This window comes from Daktulosphaira vitifoliae, unplaced genomic scaffold (genome assembly GCF_025091365.1).
Source record: "Daktulosphaira vitifoliae isolate Bord-2020 unplaced genomic scaffold, ASM2509136v1 Scaffold_3, whole genome shotgun sequence".
Taxonomy (NCBI): Eukaryota; Metazoa; Arthropoda; class Insecta; order Hemiptera; family Phylloxeridae; genus Daktulosphaira; species Daktulosphaira vitifoliae.
The window spans coordinates 41,022,906-41,045,979 of NW_026099574.1; the positions used below are offsets into that span (position 1 = coordinate 41,022,906).

The window sequence follows — 23,074 nt, forward strand, 5'->3', positions numbered from 1 at the left end:
AAATACAAGAGTTTAAGAACCTACTAACTATTAATAGGTCGTGATAATACAGTATCATTGGTTTTAGTAAATACTAAAATCATAATTATTTGAAATGTTAACTTAATATCATGCACATAAAGTTTACCATAATTTTACATAGCCAATGTACAACATAATATCAATAATATATTGGATTTATAGTATTATTGAATAACTTTGTTTTTACCTGAGAAAAAGCATTTTTAAATAAACCTATGGAATAATTTCATATTTTAAAAAATGATCTATTAATTAAAGGACTTTTGAATTAATAGAATTTTTTGTGGTACTAAGTGAAGAAATAAAATTGAGAGATTAGAATATCGGCTGTCTAGTAGAAAGTATTTAATGTCTATTTTATTGAAAATGAAATTAGGGGTGCGTTAATAATAAGTAGTATGCGTCAAGTGTTTAGAGTGATTTACATAAGCTGTTGCTAGGAGAGTTTTCAAATACAACATAATGCAAGCCAGCGCTTAACTTCTTACCGAGCGCATTGACACCGCCACAGTTTTTAGAATCGGACACAATTTCCACGTGGGGCTGTTCACCAGCCAGGCGTATGCAAACAACTACACTATTGTTGCCGGATCCTCGGCTTACACCTGAGCCGGTTGCTACACCGGAAAGGTTTCGTTCCGGTCACTGTCATTTGGAACTTACTCCTGTTTGGCAATACATTGTTAAGAAAAATCGATTTCCAGCAAACGTCAATCGCCAGGAAGTGTTTTCCGAGTTGGTGATTAGGCTACAACATCCGGAATGGCAGGTTGGTAGAGAATGAATTGCAATTAAAATTGATGTGGATATAAGTTACGCATATCGGGGTAGATTTAATTATTGTCTCTCTTAGGTAAGAAATAATTATGTTCCGAATAACTTTAGTTTACAACAAATATTTTTTTTAATTTTAACGTGTAACAATAGTTTTTTGATAAAACTGATGTTCCATGTCACCAACAATTTTGGGTTACACTTTTTATTTTTACTTTACTCAATCTATACCTTTGAGGTGTGCGACATCGTATGATTTTTATTGACTTCGATTATTAATAATGAATCTGTTGGAGTAGTTCAAAAATCAAAATCACCCTGGTTGACGGTACTAAGCATAACTTTTTATGTCTCTATAGGTAAGATTACACGGTACCCGTGTATTAGCTTACATTGTGCCAACGGTAGGTTCACAATTAGATGCATTGATGTCACCTACTGTACTGCCATCGATTATTACTAATTTGGCGCATTTTTCGCCGGCTCTCAGGAGCAGTTCCATGGATGCTCTACTAATATATGTACAGTACTCTTCAGACCCCGAGTTTGTATTAAAATCAATGATCGTGCAGGGTTTGGATATACCTGGCGCCAAATCTAGTCTTACTGTAAATGTGATGGAATGCGTTCCAGTAGTGTTGCAACAAATTGTAAAAAGAAATGGTGATCGACCGGTAAGTTTCATTAACAAGACTAGAAAAAACACTGGCATAAAGTATTAGCCATTTATTATCAAATTTGTTTTATACACAAATAAATTTTTCATGTAAAAAATTAAATTTCTCATTCGTATACTGTTCAATCACATAAACTTATATATTAGCCAGTAACTTATTTTTAGAGTAACTGGCAAATATTTTATTAGGTGCACCAAAATATTTTAAAGATTCGTATAGCAATCACGAAGAAAGTTGATATTTATCTGTATAAAATTATCATAATACTAGTAAATTACACTTATTTGATTATTTTATTGTCACGATTTACATGAATTTTTCAAATCATTAAGACAGAATTGTCATTTTAACTCGGCTTAAATAATTAATAGCCTTAATTTATAAAGGTTTACATTTGTAATAAAAAGAAAGTCATAATAATTTAGATTAATATTTTTAACTTAAAGTTAGTTTTTATTATTTTGCCCCCAAATGTTTAGATTGCAATTCCTACATTTGTTCATTTGGTGACCGCTTTGTCAAATAAAATGGTTCAGGCGACATTCCAGCAAGCAGCTGTTTATTGTTTAGATAGAGTAAAAGAAATTGTTGGTAGAAATAAATTTGATCATTATCTGGAAACATTTCACCCTGTGATAAAAAAGGTATGATTTTCTTAGGGTTTTTATTATTTGTTTGATTTGTGTTACATTAAGTAGGTCAAATACTCGTATAAATGTCACGTGAAGGTAGTTAAATTCATAACAATTAATTATTTTGATTTTATTCGACATTACAGGTTTTCTTTTTAGCCTTAATGTTATAATTTTATAGTGACATCAATCAATCCTAATAAATTAAAGTACATTAATTCTTTTTTTTTTTAATTTTATCAAAATAGTTAAAAAATTTATACAAGGTGTTCAGTAAATAAGGAAACGAATTTCTATTGTACTCATTGTTTGTAACAATTTAACTGTTTCCTAACTTACTGAACACTCTGTATAATCTGATTTTTTCAAGGTTTTTAAAAAAGGTTTTCAAACTATTTTTATTCTGAAATTATTTATAGGATTTTGAAGTCTTATGTGAAGTGTATAGGATATCGTCATCATCAGGACAAGATTCTTCTGTGTCATCTTATGAAGAAGAAGAAAATGATGATGATGAAGTGGAGGTTCCAAAAACTCCTAGAAGAGTAACATTTGGCGGTGAGCGTATCAAAATTCGTAGTCCAGATGAAATTGATGCGATCAAACCCACTGGTATTCCTTTACCATTAAAACCAGCATTAAGCATGCCTAAACATCCTAGAGGTTTAAAAAAATTCTTAAAACCATCAAGACCAGTTATTCAGGTAATATATAGTAAAATTTTAATAATTTATCAGTATTTTGCGTGTGTATGTCTTAGTGTAATTAATACATTCAATAGATATACCTAAAACTTTTAATCTATAAGTATATAGATAAGTGGGGCCGTTAGACCAGGGCGCAATTTGAAGAGAGATGCAAATTTAAAATTTTTTTTTCTATAAAAACTCGAAATATAATATTATAAAGTATGTATTTGTTAACATTTTCAAAATAAATGAGTTTTTTCGGAGTTGACGTATCTCTGAAAATATACCAGAAATGCAAATAAATCTAAATACAGCGCTGTTAATAAGACATTAGCGGCGGATTTAATTCATTGAAATTGTATCTTTCAAATCAATATTATGTCATTGTGACATTTTTTTAAAGATCAAGAGAATTTTGTTGTATGATGTCGAACGTATTTTTGATGTAACCAAATTTTTAAATCCGCCACTGTATACTTTATTGAACGCTCATTAAATGTAATAATATTAACTTAAACATGCAAATTATTGCACGTATTTATTTTGTATTTTCTTAAAATTATTAAACTAATATCTCACTAGTAAGATCTTATTATTTTTTTAAATTATGTTTTTAGGCATTCATTTACTAATATAACTAAAATGAAAAAAAACTTTTAAAAAATTATATAAATATTTTTGTTTTATAATTTAGCAACATTAATTTAGCCTTCGTTTTTTTCCAAAGGAAAAAGAAAGTATAATTTTCCAAAAATCCACAAATTTTTTTATCATTGAGATTTCTCAACCCTATTATGGCAAAATCATTTGATTGTTATTGCATACATTAATTTTAGAAGTCGGAAATCTCGTGGAACTTATTATGTGTTTTAAGGATAGCATATTGTTCATTTTTTTAAAGTAATAAAATATTTATTTTATAGTACGCATTATGTTTTTGATATACCATATATGCATACATTGGTATTTTCTGTTGTTCCAAAAATATTTTTAACGTCAAAGATTCTAATCGTTTTGAGGGTTTCCGGTCTATAGCGTGAGCAAAAATGTACTTATAAGTAGGTCGAAGTCTATGGTCAGTATAGACACGTGTTATAGTCACGAAATCTTATGAAACGGGGTTGAAAATTAGCATTCTAAAGCGTGTTATATCTATTTACTCTAACGTCAAGAAAATAATATAAATGCATAAAAAATTAGGTCAATTTGTTAATTTTTTTTTTAGTGAAGAGAGTTTTGAGTCATGCAGTTTTTTTTTAAGAATTATTTCAAAAGGCTGACACCAAAATTTCTAACAATTACAGATTAAATTTAAATAAATCCTAAAATTTAATTAAATTTCTTTGTAACTATGCTCGTCATTTACTTTGATTTATTAGAAAAAAGTAAGTGACCATAAAATAAAAAAGTCGTAACTGACAGAAAATCCATAAAAGAACAAGGTATAACATAGTCAACTTAATTGAACAAAGTGGGGTTAATGGCCCCAACTTTTGTTTCATTTTGACATATTATGAGCTATTATTGAGGTTAAACATGTTAACTCAAAAAATATATAAATAAGAAAATAAGCCAGTTGTTACAAACTATAAGAACAATAAAAACAAGTTTCCTTACTTACTGACACCTTATATAATTAAAGGTATAAATTTTTTTTTATTATTATTAGACTATTCAGAATGTCAGTCAATCTAATAGTTTTTTCAATCGACATGTTGACCAAATCAGACCATACACACTTCCGCCATTGAGACAGTCAAGTACTTATTAATAATTTAACTCAATTCAGATTATTAGAGCTCACAATAAAAACAATGATTTCAGCTTTTAAACAATTTTCAAACTCACAAATAGGACCTTGGTTAGGCACGCCGTTAAAAAGAAGTTTGGACGATAGGTATGAAACACTTTTTTACACTTAACGTGTAATAATGGAAGCAATTAATGTGAGTTCTTAATGTTTTAGAATATCATTCTATAAAGGATATTTTTCTCCACACGCAATTCTCTCAATTGGAAGAAACTGCGATTCTTTTAATGTAACTAATAAAAAATTATAATTTATTTCCTTTGTTCAAACATCATATGATATATTGAATATAACTGTAAAAATGTTTCGTTACAAAAAAATTGTTAAAAATAAATTTATTAAGTATAATATCAAATATAGTCAAAGCAGTTACTTGTAACTATGCATAATTGTAAGAAATTACTATAGTAATTCATTTTTTTTAATAAATTATTGTCGATTATAAATTACAACTAGCTTTTAAAAATTAAAATTGAAATGCCTGTTGTTTTAATAATAATTTTACTGGATTATTAGTTTAACTGTTACTTTGACTGTAAGGAAAAAGGTGATTTTAGGATAAAGCTGGATTAAAATTGCATTTATTAATATGAATTTTGCTTTTTAAAAATTACCTTATTTCACTACCAATATACATTATTTTGTAGTATAAATTTAGTTTCATTAATAAAACGCTACTCTTAAGTACAAATAAATTATTTTTAAAGATGTAAAATAAATTGGTATTATTAAAGATGTATTTTTTTTTCAGAGAACCTATGAAAATCAAAATGAAATGAAAATAGATGAATCTAATAGAAAGTATGTAGAAATTTTAAAGACTTTAAAATTAACTAAAAAATTAGTAGGCTTAAATATTTAGATTATTAATAATTGTATTTTCTTTTCCCTCGACTTTATCGCAACTACTTGGGGTTGGCCAATATTATTAATACAAATAATCATATAACAGTTACAAAAAACATTTATGAATGTTTAATATTGATAAAGTTATATGCATACAACTGTATGTTTATAGTTTACTTAATTTTAAATTTTATAGTTCTAAATCCAATTTAGGTATTATTGAAATATAAATAATAGACTAATGATAAAATAAAAAAGTTGATTTTTGTTAACATAATATTCTGAACTAAAGAAAAAATCTCCTTTGAAAAAAACTTAAAGGTTGTTAAATATTGTTCTATGATAAAACAATTATATAAAAAATTATTTCATCTTTGTGGAGTTGAATTGATAACTTAGTAAAAACTAAAAGGTTGATTTTGTGTTACTCCCAATTTTCTAAAATTCTAAAGATTTTGCACATGACACAATTTGTGGCTTAACTCTAACAACTTTTTTTGGGGGGTTAACTCATATCATTTTTTGACATTCAGTAACTTTACTACATAGCATATTACAGATGTTGAGTCTTAAATTCATCTAAAAGGGCGTATTATTTCTTTCAAATATAGATTTAAGATATTTTACTACAATAATTGAAGTTTCGTCATACTTGGAAATATATATTTTGAGTAAAACTTTTTTCATTAATTGATAAAATTAAAATTAAATATAAAAAAAATGTAAATTCTATCATTTATTTATTTCTTGTAGGTTTACTTATTTTTATTACCAATACAATACAATATGCATTTTACTTGACAATATAAATTATTTGCACTATCAAACTCTTTGGATTTGCATACTACTATAGAATCTTACATATTTTAACATAAATACAGTTACTATAAAACGGCATATCTCTTTTAAGTTTTAAGTATCAAAATCAATTGTTAAAAAGATAGTAGTATTTGATTTTTTTGTGTAAATAACTTTATTATAAAATAGTTTTCTAAGTTTTTTAAAGGTTAGATAAAGTTTCTATTGCATTACTCTTAAATTAAACTACATATAGTTACCATGTATTAAAAGTGTAAATTTTCTATTTAAAAAAACTAATAGGTTGTATAATCAAATTAAATATATTTCTAATTAGGTATAAAACAAACCTTCATTGATTTAACAATTAATTATTTTCTTTAAAATATTTAACTCTCCATGAATATTTTTGCTGGAGCTCTGGCCATTGAACAATAATTAGATCGGCAAAGAATAACATAATCTTTCCTGTTAAAGATAATGATTTGACACGACAAATACTTTCAATAAAAATTATAGATGTATCTGTTAGATGAAATAACCTCATTATAAATGCTATTAAACATATAGGAACACATGTACCAGGACCATTACATAACACTATTTCAGGTTTAAATGATAATACAACAGGCATTGACATAACTATTGAATATAGTGTGGATAATATGGAAGATGAATATGTTTGGTTTATATGTCTAGATCTTGGTATAGTCGTAATTGTCCAGTCAACATAATTTTCTTCATGTTTCATTACTTGAACCATACTAGTAGTGTCAGTATCAGCCATAACATATAGACGAGGCATAAATTTTGATCTATTTAAATTTTGAACTAAACGTAACATTTCTGATGTGTGACCGCCTGAACCAATAACAATTAGTGTTCTCAAAGGATTTTTTTGTTCTTTAATGGAACGTGGACATAACACTAGTTTATAAATTAAACACATTAATCTTACAGTAAAATAAAGTGATATTAGTATAAGAATCACAAATAACCAAAGAAATATTCTATTCATTATGAAATACAATATCACTTTCTATATTGGAGAAAAATATAATAGAAATAGAAATTTATTCATTACTACATCAATATAAATGATACCAATAGTTTAAGAAAATTTAAATACAAAAATCCAATATATTTAATAGTCAGATAAATTTCAAATAATATTAATACAGATTTTGATAAGAGCTTATTGATAACAAGTAATGCAAGTGGAATATATTAGTACCAACTTTATGTTTGATTTTTTTAAATTGATAACTAGTAATAATATATAAATGCATGATTGAAATCGTTTTTTAGTAGATTCTATACTTACTGGTTAACTATAATGATGTATTTTAAATTTAAAATTAAGCAAACGATTTAAAGAATTGTCTTATGATACTTTTTATAATTTTGAAATCTTAGGTGCTCTTTTTAGATTAAAAGTATTTATTATTTCTAATAAATTGTAGGATTAAAATAATATTATATTACCTTTATTCTATTATAGTTATTCATGTACGTTGAACTGCAAATAATAAACCATTATGTATGCGTTGAGTAAAAATGTCTAATTACAATTGAAATTAGTCAATAATTTTATACTGCCCCCGACAATAAATGCGCATAGTCATGACCAAGTGTGGGTGTTAGCATTAAAAATGTATTTCCATAATAGCCTTTACCGTTGGGACCGGTCATATTTAGATAACCTTATAGGGTAGGAAAAAGAGAATCAAAATGTTAAAATGATAACATCAACAAGTATTTTATTTTGTTATTGTCTAGGGTAATTTAGCATATCACCATGCCGACTGACCTTATTCCCCTGACATAATCAATCGCTTGAATAGGTGCCATATAGCCACTGTCCACTCCCTGTAACCTATATTGACTTATATTAAAATATGCATTATAGAAATCATCTAAACTACAAATTGTTGTTTTCGCCAGTCGTTGGTGGTTTGAGAGTCTTTAGTTGTACTCAAATATTTCTAGTCAGCGGTATAACGTTGAATATGTTTCGCTCGTGGTTGTGTTGTTACCGTCCCCATAATCGTTCGAACTCCGCAGCAGTTCATCCGTTTCCCAGAACAAATTATTCAAATACAGCGGCTAGACGTCATTATAGATTTCATACAGCAATTGTTGGTCACCAGAAACGCAATCTTAAAAACCGTAGAAAAATTATGAACCACACAATGTTTGTACTGCCTGGACACGTGCAATTATCAAGTAATAATTGTATCGTGCCAGCTTCCATAATCGAGTAAGCGATTTAACTCCCGTTGAAATATAAATAACATCTATGACACAATTTATTTATAGAAAGATTCATATACGAAAGGCAAAAATTTGTTTAACTCTAATTTGAAACTATTTAGTATATAACTCAGTAACAGTCTAATTAGTTGCAATCAGTTATTGATTGCAATATAAGTTAAGGATTAAAACATATTTACTAATTTTTGTTGATGAGTAATTCCATTAATTTAAAAATAGTAGATTTGTAACAAAAAAAAAACTTATATGTTTACTTAAAATTTATCGATTGTTAACAAAAAACTATGAAATTTTTTTTGTTTATTTTTACAGCTTGGAATCCCCAACTAAGGTGACAAGGCCAGTATTTTGCATGACTGTCGTACCCGAAAGTAAAGTAGATAAATTGCCAGCGACATCAGCCACGAAATTGGCTGATGTTGCAAAGTCTGAAGTTGAAGATAAACAGCAGACATCTGTGATAGTTAAAAATCAGATTGAAAGTGACTTGATTGCTAAACCAATTTATTGGCGAAATAATCAAGACCCCGATAATAGTTCTAAAGGACGCTTGGATGACATAAATTCTATGTCATACACTACTTTGGCCGTTACTACAGAAAAACCAGCTTCTAACATAAAGTTATATGCGTCGAGTGTTGACATTCAATCTCTGAATAACAACGAGTAAGATTTTAAAAAGAGGATATTGTGACGTGGCAGGATATTAATAATTATTATTTTTTGTTAAGTAAACCAGTAGCTGAAGTAAAGCCAACGAAGAATGTTAAACCATTAGAAGAGAGGAAAAAATCAACTACTGTTTTGCCTAAAAATATTCAAAGAAAGTCAAGTGACGTGCAAGGGTCTAGCTTAGCTCCCTTTGATAACCCTAACAGGATTTCAGAACTGATATCGGTTCAAATTAGTAGTAATGAATGGTAATCGATTTTTATAAATTGTGTAACAATTAAAATCTTGTTTAGCCACTAATTATTCAAATCAAACAAGTGAATGATTTGGTTTATATAAAACTATACAGTTATTATAACTCCATTCTGAGTAAGATATTTAAGGTTCAAGAACTCCATACAAATTTTAAGTTTATTTAGGCTTTGTGTAACTCTAAAAATTTTATTTGCATAAAGTGATTCATATCCATACCTTCTTTTAATTGCAAACAACTGATTCTTGAAATGAGTCTTTGTCTAAATGTGTGTATGTACGAATATTAAAACGTAATATGCGTATTGGTTAATATTTTAGAGTGTTTAAAATTAATAATTAATAATTTTTCCTAATATCACCTCTTTAAAATGAATTTTTAATACTTCAAGATTTGCCGAGCCATAGGACGAATGAAATTGAGAATAGGTGACCAAGGTCATTGTTAAACTATGTTTTTGAAAATAAATTTTTGTATTCAATTATCGTAAGCTAAAATAGTTATTTTATTTAATATCGAATCTTAATAAATTTAATAATTTTTTCGTATTAGCTTTCATAATATAAATGTTTATTTAAATTTCTCAGCTATTTTTTTAAGTGTTTTCTAGACATTAAAAATTTTCTCAATATATTTAACATGTATTTATTTAATTGATGCTCTGGTATGATTCTGATTTACCACTAAGCAGGGGCTAATCTATTATAAAGCTTTACATATGGCTGGCAAATTATTTTTTTATATTTTGAATTAGTAGTCTTTACATCTTAAACTAATTTATTTCTATAAAATTTCTTATGTTTTTTTTTTAACTTTTTGAAGTCTTTATCTACAAAATATTTTACTTTTATATTATATAGGTAGGATAATATCTAAGATATTTCTTTAATAGTTTCGTTAAAAACTTAGCTAATAAGTTTTTTTCAGTATAACTATGAGTTAGTGATAAAATACATTTTTATTCATGTAAACAATTGAACTCGTTAACTTTTTATTATATAAAATCATTTCCTATCTGCATTCTATTTATAGTTAATGAACAAATTAATTAATTGACATTTAAAAACAAAAAAAAAATTTTCTTCTGTTTTTACAGGGAAGCAGTTGTAACAGGCTTGCAAAATATTTCGCGATTAGTGATGTTTCATGGTAAAGAATTGCGACTTAACTCTTTTCAACCATATGGCCGCTTAATTGCTAAACACATTCGTTGCTTACGTTCACAAGTGGCTAGAGCAGCTTGTACAGCTACTCAGAAAATATTCACTTATGTACCCAAAGCATTGGAACCGGTTCGCTGAATAAATCATCAAAAATGTCCAATTATAATTAGAATAAAAAGTATTTTGTTTGTTTATAAATAGGATATAGAAGAAATAGCTTCAGCGTTATTTCCTCGAACAGCCGATACAAATAAATTCCTTAGGGTGCAAAGTTCAGAAGCATTAAATGCCATGGTCGACAAAGTGAATCCATGTAAATGTGTACTAGTTGTGGCAGCTAAAGGCGTTAAGTAAGTTTATTTAAAAGTGTTTTCACATTAATAAAAACTCAAGTATTTTATTTGTAGACATGGTAATAGATTGGTTCGAGCTGAGGCCTGTCGTTTACTATCAAAAATAGTTGATAAACTAGGTGTAAATGGGACACTTTACTTACCTACAGAAGCTAGAGATGCTGTGATAACTTCAGCTACCAGTTTAGTATTTGACAATACACCTTCCTCTAGGTATGTTCTTGTTCTCATTTACACTGAATAATTATTTCTAATATATTTTTTCTTTTTAGGCAAGCTGCTCAACGCATCTTAGCTAAATTGAGTGAGGATCCAAGAGGTGCATCGCTAATATCATTAGCAGCATCACCAAATGTTAAAGCAACATTAAATAAATCAATGTCAAGGATATTTCTGAAATGAAATATGCCTTTGATCAAATAATTTATTTTTATGTTATGAAATAAAAAAATATTAATACATGATACATCAATATATTTTTTACAAAATGTTTATAAAATACATTATTTATACATAAATTGTTTCAAAGGTTTTTATTTTTATAGAGTTGACATTATCTAAATTATAATAATTTACATAATTTTGAAAGATTGATAAGGAACGTAAACTCATTTAATTAATTAACAAAAAATAGTACATAATTTAAATACCACAATTAAAAAGGACAATATTTAAAGAAATCAGTATAAAATAATAGGCATTATTAATAACTTTAAGTTAAATTAATAAAAATAAAAAACACTCTAAAAATTTAATTGGGAACAAATTTTTTTAAGTAGTTCAGATTATTGCAATTTAGACCTTTCGATAGCAGTGTTGTGGTCATCCTAAAATAGAGAAAAAATTATTATAAAATATGTATATTTAAATTTAAATTATATGCTTAAAAAAAACTCACTTCGCTATAGTCTAAAATTGGTACAGTCCTGAAAAACGAGGTAAACATTTATTAGAATTAGATAAAAAATAATAATTTACTAACTTACGTTTCATATAATGAGCCAGGAATATTTTCTTCAACCCATTTTAAATCATCATCCTATAAGAAATGGTTTAAGTTGTATTAACTTTAAAAATAATTTAAAAGTGGTATACTTACAATTTGTGCTTGACTTTTTGTGCTACTACTATTTGAAATAGGATAGTCTTTATATGGTGTGACATGAGAATTTTGATTTGAAGTATTTGCAGTAGTTCTCATTTTAACTTCTGTTGAAAATCAATATTTTTAAACATCAGATAAATAAAAATATTAAAAATATTTGTTTATATTTTATCACCGTTGTATGTCTCTTTAATAAATAGTTCAGTTTCGTCTCTGTCATCATCAGGTGCATCTAATAAAGGAGTGAATGCGTACCTAAATAAAAAAATTATTAATAAAAGTATAGACAAATATATATTAACAAATCAATTTTTCATTTCTATAATTTAAAATCAATTTTACCTTTGGTTATTGTTTGTTGGTCTCCATAAAATCATTATGACAAGTAGAATAATTGAAAATTCAATATGCCAGAAAGCATCATCCAGCCATTGTTCTTGCCAATTCTGTAATAAATTTTTTGAATGATAAAATGTAAAAATGTTATTGAACAGCTAAACTCCTCATTTATTAAATTATTATATGTACATGACTTTACAATAATAAAAAACTAATGTAAATTAAAAATGTATTCATATAATAATACATACTCCAACACAGTTAGCAAGACGTTGTGTTTTAATAGAATATAACATAAATAAGGTTGATGTAATGACAGTAAATCCAAGAACATTAGTAAAATGAGTATATAATTGAAGTTTCACAGCATTTCTAAATTGAAATAAAAGATTTAAATTATAAATGTTTTAAAAAGTAAAATAGCATACCTTCGTAAGCGTAATGCTCTAGTTGTTTGGGTTAAAGCTGAAAAAATCCAACACACTATACCAGAATCTAAAATAGCTAATGGCAATTCAACTAGCAACATTTCTGTACTCATATTAGTAGACAATCGGAAATATGATTCTAATAATGACATGGCCAAATACATAAAACTAACACCTAAAACTTTTGGTAAGAGAGGACCTAATCTTGGCCTAAAATAATTTAAATAAAATTAATTAAAGTTTGATAATTTAATTTTGATAATAATCAATGTAGGATTTACTTGACTATACCAAAGCCTAAGCTAACAATGATAACTAATATTCTAGCTAGGGTTCGTTTTAAACATGAGATCACTTCGGCCATAGTCATTACTCCATAAATAGAATTTAAACGGCCTGTTGAATTTAACTCATAATATTCAGCATAAAAGGCTGCTTTTTCAACCATTCCTATAAATATTTAATCAACTTAAATATTTTTTATATGGTAAAATATAAAAATATACCTAGTAGGATAACAGCACCAATCCAAAATTGTATTTGAAGTAAATCCCTCCATTGTAAAAATAGTAAAATCAACCAAGTTATGCCAAAACATATGTATACAAAACACATTATTTCATAAAACTAGAAAAATGGAAAATTAATAAATTTTTGAAATAAATAATAGTATTTGTTATACTAACAGGTAACAAAGGCCAGTTAGATGCTGATAAGTATCCTTGAGGTCCACACATAGTTATTTGTAAATTAGCAGTAAAATTTTCTAAAATGGTATCACTTGACGGCATCTGACTATTTTTGGTAGTTACTGTCACAGTTAATAAGTACATACCATCTTTGGGAACTGTATAGACTCGAAATCTTCCTCTCTAAATAATTAAATATTTTTATCAAGCACATTAATTTTTTATATTTATTAATTTAAGAATAAACAGTTTTTGTTATTTGGAAGAAACATGAAATTAATGTCTAAAATAAAAACAAGAAAAATATGAGTTTATTAAAATTAGCTAACCTTATGCATGGGTACTAAATTTGATTTAGTAGTAGGTTGTGATGATAAATCATCCTATAAAAAATTTAAATTATTTTAATTATACTATAAAATTTATTTAAGAAATAATTTAACACTATAGTTAACTTACGAGAACAATTTCTTTAGCACAAGAGTAATCATGTTCATCAAATTTTTTGTAAGTATTATTCGAATAAACATTATTTTCTATGTATTTTAATTGAAGTTGTTTGATTAACTAAAGCAAAAGGTTAAAATAATAAAAAATATATAAAAGGTATTAACAAAAAGACAATTATGTTAAAACTCACTCCATGACCTAAGTTAAGGTATTCATTCCAGCATAGAGGCTCAGTAAGGATCCAGGCGACCGTGACATTGTAAGTATCATCACAGTTGACTATAATAAAATAACAATTACTTAATGTTTTACTTTTAGAACTGTAAATGTATCTTTAATTTTATCACTAACCTTTGATGGAAATTTCAGAGCCACTAAATAAACTACTACTAAAACTGAAAATATCATAATCCTAATAAAAAACAATAATTAATTTAAGAATATAATAAAATAAACATATTTATATTTATATTGTATTTACAGGGTTAACGACGAGGTTCCATACTCCTTCTTCTGGTCTTACAGCGTGGCATGTAAACGCTAGGTAAGATAAACATAAGAAATAAACCGTAACATTTGACAACATTTGAATTATATCAAACAAAATGTTTAAAATATATAATTGATTAGGTATTAAATCATTAAGAACACGAAGAATAATCCGCACATTTTTTGAGCGAAGTGCCTATTATTTTTATCAAAATTTACACTGTTTTCTTATAATAGGTTAATAAAAATGCTTATCACAACTGATAATGAATTAGTGGCTTTGCGATAAAAACAAATTTGCCGGTTGACCTATTTGTTTTCTGTCAGTGACGAATCCGTGGTTATTAATTTTGCAACGTGGCGTCATTTTAATATTAAATTTCAAATTATTAATTATTGTCAGTGGCGTATTTTGGGGGGGTGTCCTCCATGTTTGGACACCTCCCGACTTAAAAAAATGCCTAATATATTGGTATTAACTTTTTTTTTATAATATATTATATTTATTTACTATAAAATAAATGGTATTTTAAATAAATAACAAAATTGAAGATAATTTGATAGGATTCGACGACACGCATTTATCTACATTTTATCAGAGATTTCTAAAAATTATTTGGATTTCATTGGGTCATTTAGATAACAAAAATACCCGTAGCAAAAATATAACAACAACGGAAATATTCTGAACTTGTAGTTCATTTTTAAATTTATTTTATAGTTTATCAGTTTAGAGAATTATAAACAAATAAGTTTAGTTACCCCTATTCAATATACCGCATTCATAAAAAATACAGAAAAGAATTTTTTATAATTAAAATAGTATTTAAAAAATAAACAAAAGTTATGAAATTCTTTATGAATCGTCATTTAGTAAAATTAAAATTAAGTTGTTAAGATAGTAGATACGCTTGTTAATTTAAAAATTTATANTACTATAAAATAAATGGTATTTTAAATAAATAACAAAATTGAAGATAATTTGATAGGATTCGACGACACGTATTTATCTACATTTTATCAGAGATTTCTAAAAATTATTTGGATTTCATTGGGTCATTTAGATAACAAAAATACCCGTAGCAAAAATATAACAACAACGGAAATATTCTGAACTTGTAGTTCATTTTTAAATTTATTTTATAGTTTATCAGTTTAGAGAATTATAAACAAATAAGTTTAGTACCCTTATTCAATATACCGCATTCATAAAAAATACAGAAAAGCATTCTTTATAATTAAAATAGTATTAAAAAATAAAAAAAAGTTATGAAATTCTTTATGAATCGTCATTTAGTAAAATTAAAATTAAGTTGTTAAGATAGTAGATACACTTGTTAACTTAAAAATTTATAATTGGCTGACTTTTTAACTTAATTGTATCCATAACTGTATATTATAATATTTGTATATTCACATAACCAGACATTAAATTATTTCAGTTAAGATAAATTTATATTAAATTTGAATTTCTTTAATGAAATAATGTTACAAAGAAAAATAAGATTAATATAAAATAACAAAACAACAATTAAACATAGAAAAAGTAAAAAAAATGTTTGGTGGTATACAAATAAAAATTTCAATTTATAGTGAATATTAAGAAAATTGATATAAAATACAAAAATAAAATTTCATTCATAAAAATATTAATAGAATAGCTCGCCAGCAATAATTTCATTTTTGTGTCTTAATCTTATAAAAGGCATAAAATTTGCATTTATTGGTGTTGTATCTCCTCGAGACATTTTTTCTGCCAGCTCAACAGTAAATGGCCCACAATCATGTCCATTGGTTTGGCGAGATGTCTCGCCTATTTGTAATGTCCATGTAGAAGCTTTTCCTTTTTTGTCCATCTCCCATTCAATTAAGAAATTTTTTAATACCATTGGATAAGGACCCTTATACGACTTAAGACTATCATATGATGTCACAGTCTTTTCAGGTATATTAACCACTGTCAATATCCAATGACTCCCATATACATTCATGGGCACAAAAAGTAATTTTATTGTGTGAATATCTTTTTTTATCCATCTTCTTACAGCTGGATAACCTCCTCGAAGATACGCTACAATAAAATCAGTGACAACTGCATAAACTTCACCTTCTGACCGTTTTACTATCATTTTAATGTACTCATTAATTGTGTCTGAAGTATACCATGATGTGGGCGATTTAAATGAAGGTGCATTATACTGATCAAGAGATTTTGTGTTCTGATCTTGCATTACTTCTGCAAGTGTAACCATATTTAAACATTTTTCATAAAATTAATAAAAGACTTTGTTGAACAGTTTACTATTATTTAGGTTTATTTAAGGTTTTGGAATATGAAATTAAACACGTATAATTACTTTTGTTTAAAACGTCCATGGACCCCCTTAATTACACGCCTCTGCAGAAGTTATATTAATTTAACTCGTATTATTATAATTAATTATGTTTAATAAATAATCTTTTTTTATTTAATTTTACATAAAATAAATAGATTAAATAACTAATTACCTTTTTCTTTCTCTGGTACTTTTATTACTTCAATAGTGGACAGAGCAAGTAAATTTACGTCATTCGGCGTATTTAAGGTCAAAGGATTAGAACTAACTTTTGGCTCTAAAATAATTTATGTTTAAAAATATTACATATTTGTTTCAAAAATCAAAACTTCATATTTTTTAAAAATGAATTATATTTTAAAAGTTGTATACTTTTTATGACTTTTTCATCTTCTTCGGATGAATTTCTTTTTAAATTTGGTCGAGCAGTAGTATTAGAAGATATCTCAAAAAGTTGTTTTTTTATTTCGGATTTTTTGCGTTCCAAATTTTTCTTATGAAAACTCTTAACGGATCATAAAAATATATTTAATTATATGATAAATTTATTTAAGAAATCTGCTTTAAGTCCAAAAAATGGTTTAGGGTATACCCTAAAATCTTTTTATTGAAATAAAGCATAATAAAATATACCTTTTCTAACAAATCAGCTGATATTAATAGCGGATTGTCTTTTGAAATTGCTATATTTTTTTTTTCTGTTGAATTTAAAATTTCATTTTTATATTTTTCAGATTTTTCATTCTGAAAAAGTGTTCCGAATTCTCTTTGCTGCATCATATTCTAGGTAACCAAAGAGATATTTAAATAAACAAATAAACTATACTTAATATTATATTATTATCTTCGATAAAAATTGAATTTCCCATAAAAATCTAATAGAAAAAATAGCAGAATAATATTAAACATTATGTTACCGCATTTATATTAAGGGGGTTGATAGTTTATTTTATATTTTTGAATCAGACAAACCCCAATAACATAGCTAAATCGAATAAATATATTAATATAATTATAGTTACCAATTTTTCTGGAATAATTTTATCATTTTTATTCGTTTTTCGATACGTGCGTTTTTTTGGAATAATGGAATTTTTTATAGGATAAATATTTTTATTAATAATTGCTGCAAATTGAATATAATTTTAATAATTATTAATTAAATAATCAATTTCGAAAAAGGTTTTTAATATTAAAATAGTTAAATTAAAGTAAAGCGACTGAATTATTGTTATATATGAATAAGAGAACTTATTATTAATTTTTCTTATATTTTATATTAAAAAACTTTTTCTCTATTCGAAATAGTTAGTTTAATTATTAATCTTAATAGTGTTTACAGATAATTCTTCCATCTTTAGTTGACTTTTTTGATATTTGTCCTTTATTTGTATTATTTAAAACACAATTGGAATGCATGAAACGACGATTCCATATTTCTTCAACTCTGCGTATGACCTTATATAAGTTTGATTCATTTGTTTGACCAAAAATATTTTTTTCGCTTGCCATATCAATAACTAATTAAATAAATCTTAATAATTACACAAGACGACAGTTTATTTTTCACGGGAAAAAACGAAGTGAACTGAAATGTCGATAAAATCAACATTTACATCTAATTGTCAAGGAAACTTAATTGTAAAAATTCATTAAAAAAATGTATAAGCCAATTATAAATAAATTTAGTATAAACAATACTTATTTATTTTAATTGTATTATTGGTCAAAGAATACAATATTTTAAGAATAATACAGAGAATTATCAAAAAAAAAAATTATATATATATTAAAGATATTTTGAAGAAAAACCTTTTGTATTTGTTTGTTTATTTATTACATTAGTTTACAAATGATAGAGATTTTTTTATGAAAGTTCAAGTGGAATAAATTTGATATCGGTTAACAGAATATTTATGCATATAAAATTTAATCTGTATGAAATAAAATATCAACGTTTGGATTTATTCTCTTGCAACTATTAAAAATTTTGCCCATGTGAAATTGCTATTTCCATTTAGTTATTAACAAAAAACATCATGCCATGCGATTATAATCAACATAAAAATTTATTAAGTTGAATATATAATATAGTTTAACAATTTAATTAATAATTGAATTAATGACATAATAATTCTGATAAAAGAAAATAACAGGAGATTTGAATTAATTTTAACGACTTTAACAAATCGAAAATAACTTTAGGGTTTAACTACCTTATAGGTTTAATTATTATTTGCATTTTTAATGTTATTATTATTATTTTTTTTTTTTTTGACAATAACGGCTATCTTTGTAACTTCAATATATATCAAGAAAATGACAAATTATCCAAGAAAATCAAGGAAATTTTAGAGAAATATTAAGATACAGAGCCCAAGGAGATGACCGTTTAAAATCATTTTTGGAAGCTGAAGAAACAATAAAATATACAAGTGAAACACTTCAAAATGAAATAATTGAATCCTGTAATAAAATTATTTTAAATAAAATCGTAACAAACATAAATGCCCAAAGATGTTTCAAAATACTTGCTGATGAAACGGCCGACATTGGTGGAAGCGAACAAGTAACTTTGTGTGTTCGATATTTAGATGTTGAAAATATGATTATCAAGGAAGAATTCTTCAGTTTGTGCCTACAACAGATACTACTGGAAAAGGTTTATATATTATTATTCAAAGTTTACATTCATTTGGTGTAAAAACAAAATAACTTAGAGAACAGTGTTACGATGGATGTGTTTCTATGTCTGGTCAATTTAACGGAGCTCAATCTCTTATTCACCAAAGTCATCCGCTTGCGTCGTTTATTCATTGTGCTGTTCATATTTTAAACCTTGCTAATTCTTATTCATCTTTTATACAAGAAACATGAAATTGATTAGGAACACCATCTAAAGTTACAGATTTTTTCATATACCCAAAGCGAAAGATGTGTTGAAAAGTCAAATCGAAGAAAGTCAAAAATGTATAACTAAAAAATCATTAAAACCATTATGTGCGGCTAAATGAGTTGAACGTTTTTATGCTGTCAATGATTTTCTTGAGGTTTTTGTGTTCNGTTTTTATGCTGTCAATGATTTTCTTGAGCTTTTTGTGTACCTAATTGAATCGTTATTTATAATTTCGAAGTGGAATGACACTGAAACATCATCAAAAGCAAGCAATTTACGAACATCAATACTGAAAGGAGATTTTATTATTTGTTTACTTATTATAAATAAAGTGTTTAGTTATGAGTTACCTTGTTTAAAACAACTTCAAAGAAATTAGCAGGTACACAGCATTGTTATTATCAATGGTAATAAGGCACATTGTTGTGAGTTTATAAATACACTAACTGACATTACAGAAAGTATATCTATGATGGTCATAATTGATAATAAACAATCCGTGACTGCGACATTGATATCATATAAACCATTTAGCTACCTGTATTTGTAATCATATCATCATGTGTATTATACATGTATATTAACTCAAAAATTTGAAACTTTAAATGTTTATATCTAATAAACTAATAAAGTTATATTAAAAATTCAAATGTCATTTACTATTTAATTAAAAATCCAAACATTTTATTATATTCAAAATATGTGTTCCCATTTAAAAGACAAAAAAACAAAGTTAACACCCTTACAAGGCATAAGGGATGAACATAAAAAGTTTTAAATAGTTAATAATTTAAGAATAATGTGTAACTAAAGAAAACCAAAAAAAATGTTTAAATTATATTTATTCTTCAAGTAAATGAGTGGGTTATGATAAAATAATTACTCTGTATACTGTAATATAGTTTATCATTTGTAAAACTGGAAGTAAAACATTTTTGTAATGTTTGGTTTAATTGTAATTTCCTGATCTATTGTTACTAGACCAGGAATTAAATATTTATAAACATTTTTGAAAATGATAGTATTATTAATTTTGCAAAAAGAAGAAAAACAAAATGTTTTAGTATATAAGACGAAATAGAATGAATCGTAGAGGAGAGAGGACCTCAGGAGCACCGAAGGTAATCTCTTTTCGCGCGGTACGTTTATGACATTAAGTTTTCATTTTGTGTATTGTTTTATTGTGTTTTTAGTGTATATTTATTTTGTATATTTTGCATTGTTTAATTATATCTATAGTAAATACATTTGAGTTATTATTAAACATTTATTACTTTAAGTTAAGACACTAGGGTTGTTTCTTTTAAGATACAACAGTACCAAAATTTCAAATTTCAAATTATTTGTCAATTCCTAAAATAGTAATTAGAAAAATAGTAAGTTTTTTTTACGTCAGTAAACATTTCTACAATTTTCGTTTGTGATATTTATTAAAAGTTGGACACCACCCGAGAAATCATTCAAAATACGCCACTGATTATTGTCTTTAATGTATTAAATTTTTAATTAAATATAAGAAAATACTAGTTAAAATATAGAATTATAATCATAAGCGTAGAACGAAAGCAGCTAAAGAGCTTACCCTCCCCCAAAAATATAGCAAAATTATGTGGAATGTTAAAAAAAAATTATTTTTTGTAGAGGAAAACATAAAATTTAGCACCCCATAAAAATATTACCACTCTATGCCTACAATGAAAATGATATACAGATTTCATTAATTCGCTTTTATCAAATATCTTACTATGAAAATATTTAGTAAGATTATGGTTATAATGAATTAAATCTTAACCGATAAAAAAAATAGTATGATTTTTAAATACATTTTAAAATATATTTAAAAAAAATATTCAAGTAAATAAATAATTGTTTAATGAGTTAGTCGTTTAAGACAGTGTAGTTATGCCTTTCTAACTTAAAAATATTTGTTATTTTTTTTTTGTATTTTAGTTAAAATAAAAACAAAATTTGTTCACACACAAATTTAATAATTAGGTGTTGATTGACCTATTTATCTTTAAAAAACTCTATTTTAAATAGAGAAATAAATGATTTTTTCTTTATTAATAAGAGAAACAAATATCAAATAATAATTTAGTATTTTAATTTTAAAATTTTTTTGTTAAATAAAATAAGGCATTATTTTGTTATTACTCGTTAAAAAATTATTAGCCTGTCACACAACTACATTAAGCAATAATAATTGTATAATTCTTATAAATGAGTAAATTATCAAAAATAAAAAAGGAACTGTTTGGTTGTTACAATAATACTTTCAATTATTGAAATGTTTGTGCTTGATGAGTTAGAATGATAATTTACTTATATATATATTAATTATTAGTATATAATTTAATTATTTTGATTTATATATGAATATTTCTAAATTATTATAATTGACAATACCTCTTAATGTATGACAAGTGCATCTTTACTTAAAATTGAAAATTTAATTTATGTAGAACTATAAAGCACGCAAACAATTGTAATTAATTATCATATCATATTTTTCTATAATTTAAGAGATGTTTTGTAAATTTTATTTAATAAATAATTAATATTTATAATGATGATAATTGATCATCGCCACCTATAGTGATACCACCCATAGAAATCACAAAAAATAATTTGGTTGATCACATTCTAGCCAATATCCCAGTTAGAAAAAAACTTTTAGGGGTGTTTGAAAAAGGCTCTACTGGAAGAATATAAAAGAGGACATTAAGAAATATGTTAGGACATGTCACATTTGCGCTTGCATTAAACTCTTAAACAAAAAACCTGAAGATCTCCTAAGACTTAAAAAGTCACAACATCTATGGGAAGTTATAAGTATAGATTTGATGGGGCCCTACTTTAGAACTGCTAGAGGAAAAACGTTTATACTTGTAGTCAATTATTTCTATAAAGATGGTTCGAAGCATACAAATTAGGCTTCGACTATATTTAATACAAAACCAGTACCACACCAAAAAACGTGAGCTATCATACCTTACAATATACTGAGTGATTCTTTAAATACTAGCCACTTAAATTTTTTTAAAATAATAATTTTTTGTGCATTTTTTTTTGGTTTTTTTAGTAATATATGCGTATACATTTATCTGTTATAAAATATGTTTTATGTTCATAAAACATAAGGATGTCTTATAGGGTGCTAACTTTTTTTTTTAACGGAAACATACATTTTAACTAGCTTATAAAAAAGTAAATAATTTAATTTAGAAAATAATAAGTTTTAGACCAGTACTTTAAAAACATTTTTTCAAAAGTTATTAACATTTTTATGTTAGACGAAGAAAAAGTACGGTCGGGAAATACCTAGTGATAAAAATAGCAGACTCTACTCTTCACCATCAGTCTTCACTTTAATTTGTTAA

The 23,074-nt window shown here is 25.8% G+C and overlaps 4 protein-coding genes across 6 annotated transcripts; 1 reads left to right on the forward strand and 3 right to left on the reverse strand.

Annotated features, from left to right (window-relative positions):
* Nucleotides 1-248: 248 nt before the first annotated feature.
* On the forward strand, nucleotides 249-11,473 carry LOC126900467 (uncharacterized). Of its 2 annotated transcripts, XM_050676187.1 has the most exons (14): nucleotides 249-790; nucleotides 1,155-1,469; nucleotides 1,952-2,116; nucleotides 2,524-2,808; nucleotides 4,463-4,553; nucleotides 4,618-4,690; nucleotides 4,760-4,832; nucleotides 5,355-5,404; nucleotides 8,834-9,187; nucleotides 9,253-9,441; nucleotides 10,543-10,738; nucleotides 10,811-10,959; nucleotides 11,017-11,175; nucleotides 11,235-11,473. In XM_050676187.1, the coding sequence occupies exons 1-14, from the start codon at nucleotides 584-586 to the stop codon at nucleotides 11,362-11,364; spliced, it is 2,436 nt and encodes an 811-aa protein (XP_050532144.1). In that variant the 5' UTR covers nucleotides 249-583; the 3' UTR covers nucleotides 11,365-11,473. The 2 variants fall into 2 exon arrangements, with proteins under 2 accessions (XP_050532144.1, XP_050532145.1); XM_050676188.1 differs by lacking the exons at nucleotides 4,463-4,553; nucleotides 4,618-4,690; nucleotides 4,760-4,832 and having other exon boundaries at nucleotides 254-790; nucleotides 11,235-11,471.
* Nucleotides 6,504-7,409, reverse strand: LOC126900470 (UDP-N-acetylglucosamine transferase subunit ALG14 homolog). Its single transcript, XM_050676192.1, has one exon. It carries the CDS (start codon nucleotides 7,263-7,265, stop codon nucleotides 6,615-6,617), a length of 651 nt encoding a protein of 216 aa, XP_050532149.1. The 5' UTR covers nucleotides 7,266-7,409; the 3' UTR covers nucleotides 6,504-6,614.
* A 20-nt stretch (nucleotides 11,474-11,493) lies between the features above and the next one.
* Nucleotides 11,494-14,694, reverse strand: LOC126900468 (transmembrane protein 87B). The gene is made up of 16 exons (XM_050676189.1): nucleotides 14,455-14,694; nucleotides 14,325-14,385; nucleotides 14,164-14,252; nucleotides 13,983-14,090; nucleotides 13,853-13,906; nucleotides 13,521-13,706; nucleotides 13,341-13,461; nucleotides 13,116-13,284; nucleotides 12,835-13,044; nucleotides 12,658-12,778; nucleotides 12,410-12,513; nucleotides 12,243-12,322; nucleotides 12,062-12,171; nucleotides 11,949-12,001; nucleotides 11,861-11,888; nucleotides 11,494-11,789 (listed from the first exon to the last, which is right to left on the reverse strand). The coding sequence occupies exons 1-16, from the start codon at nucleotides 14,557-14,559 to the stop codon at nucleotides 11,748-11,750; spliced, it is 1,641 nt and encodes a 546-aa protein (XP_050532146.1). The 5' UTR covers nucleotides 14,560-14,694; the 3' UTR covers nucleotides 11,494-11,747.
* A 1,240-nt stretch (nucleotides 14,695-15,934) lies between these two features.
* Nucleotides 15,935-18,310, reverse strand: LOC126900469 (sentrin-specific protease 1-like). 2 transcript variants are annotated; one of them, XM_050676190.1, is made up of 6 exons: nucleotides 18,139-18,310; nucleotides 17,821-17,924; nucleotides 17,432-17,581; nucleotides 17,171-17,303; nucleotides 16,971-17,075; nucleotides 15,935-16,698 (listed from the first exon to the last, which is right to left on the reverse strand). In XM_050676190.1, exons 1-6 carry the CDS (start codon nucleotides 18,308-18,310, stop codon nucleotides 16,112-16,114), a joined length of 1,251 nt encoding a protein of 416 aa, XP_050532147.1. In that variant the 3' UTR covers nucleotides 15,935-16,111. The 2 variants fall into 2 exon arrangements, with proteins under 2 accessions (XP_050532147.1, XP_050532148.1); XM_050676191.1 differs by lacking the exon at nucleotides 17,821-17,924 and having other exon boundaries at nucleotides 15,938-16,698; nucleotides 18,139-18,259.
* Nucleotides 18,311-23,074: the final 4,764 nt, after the last annotated feature.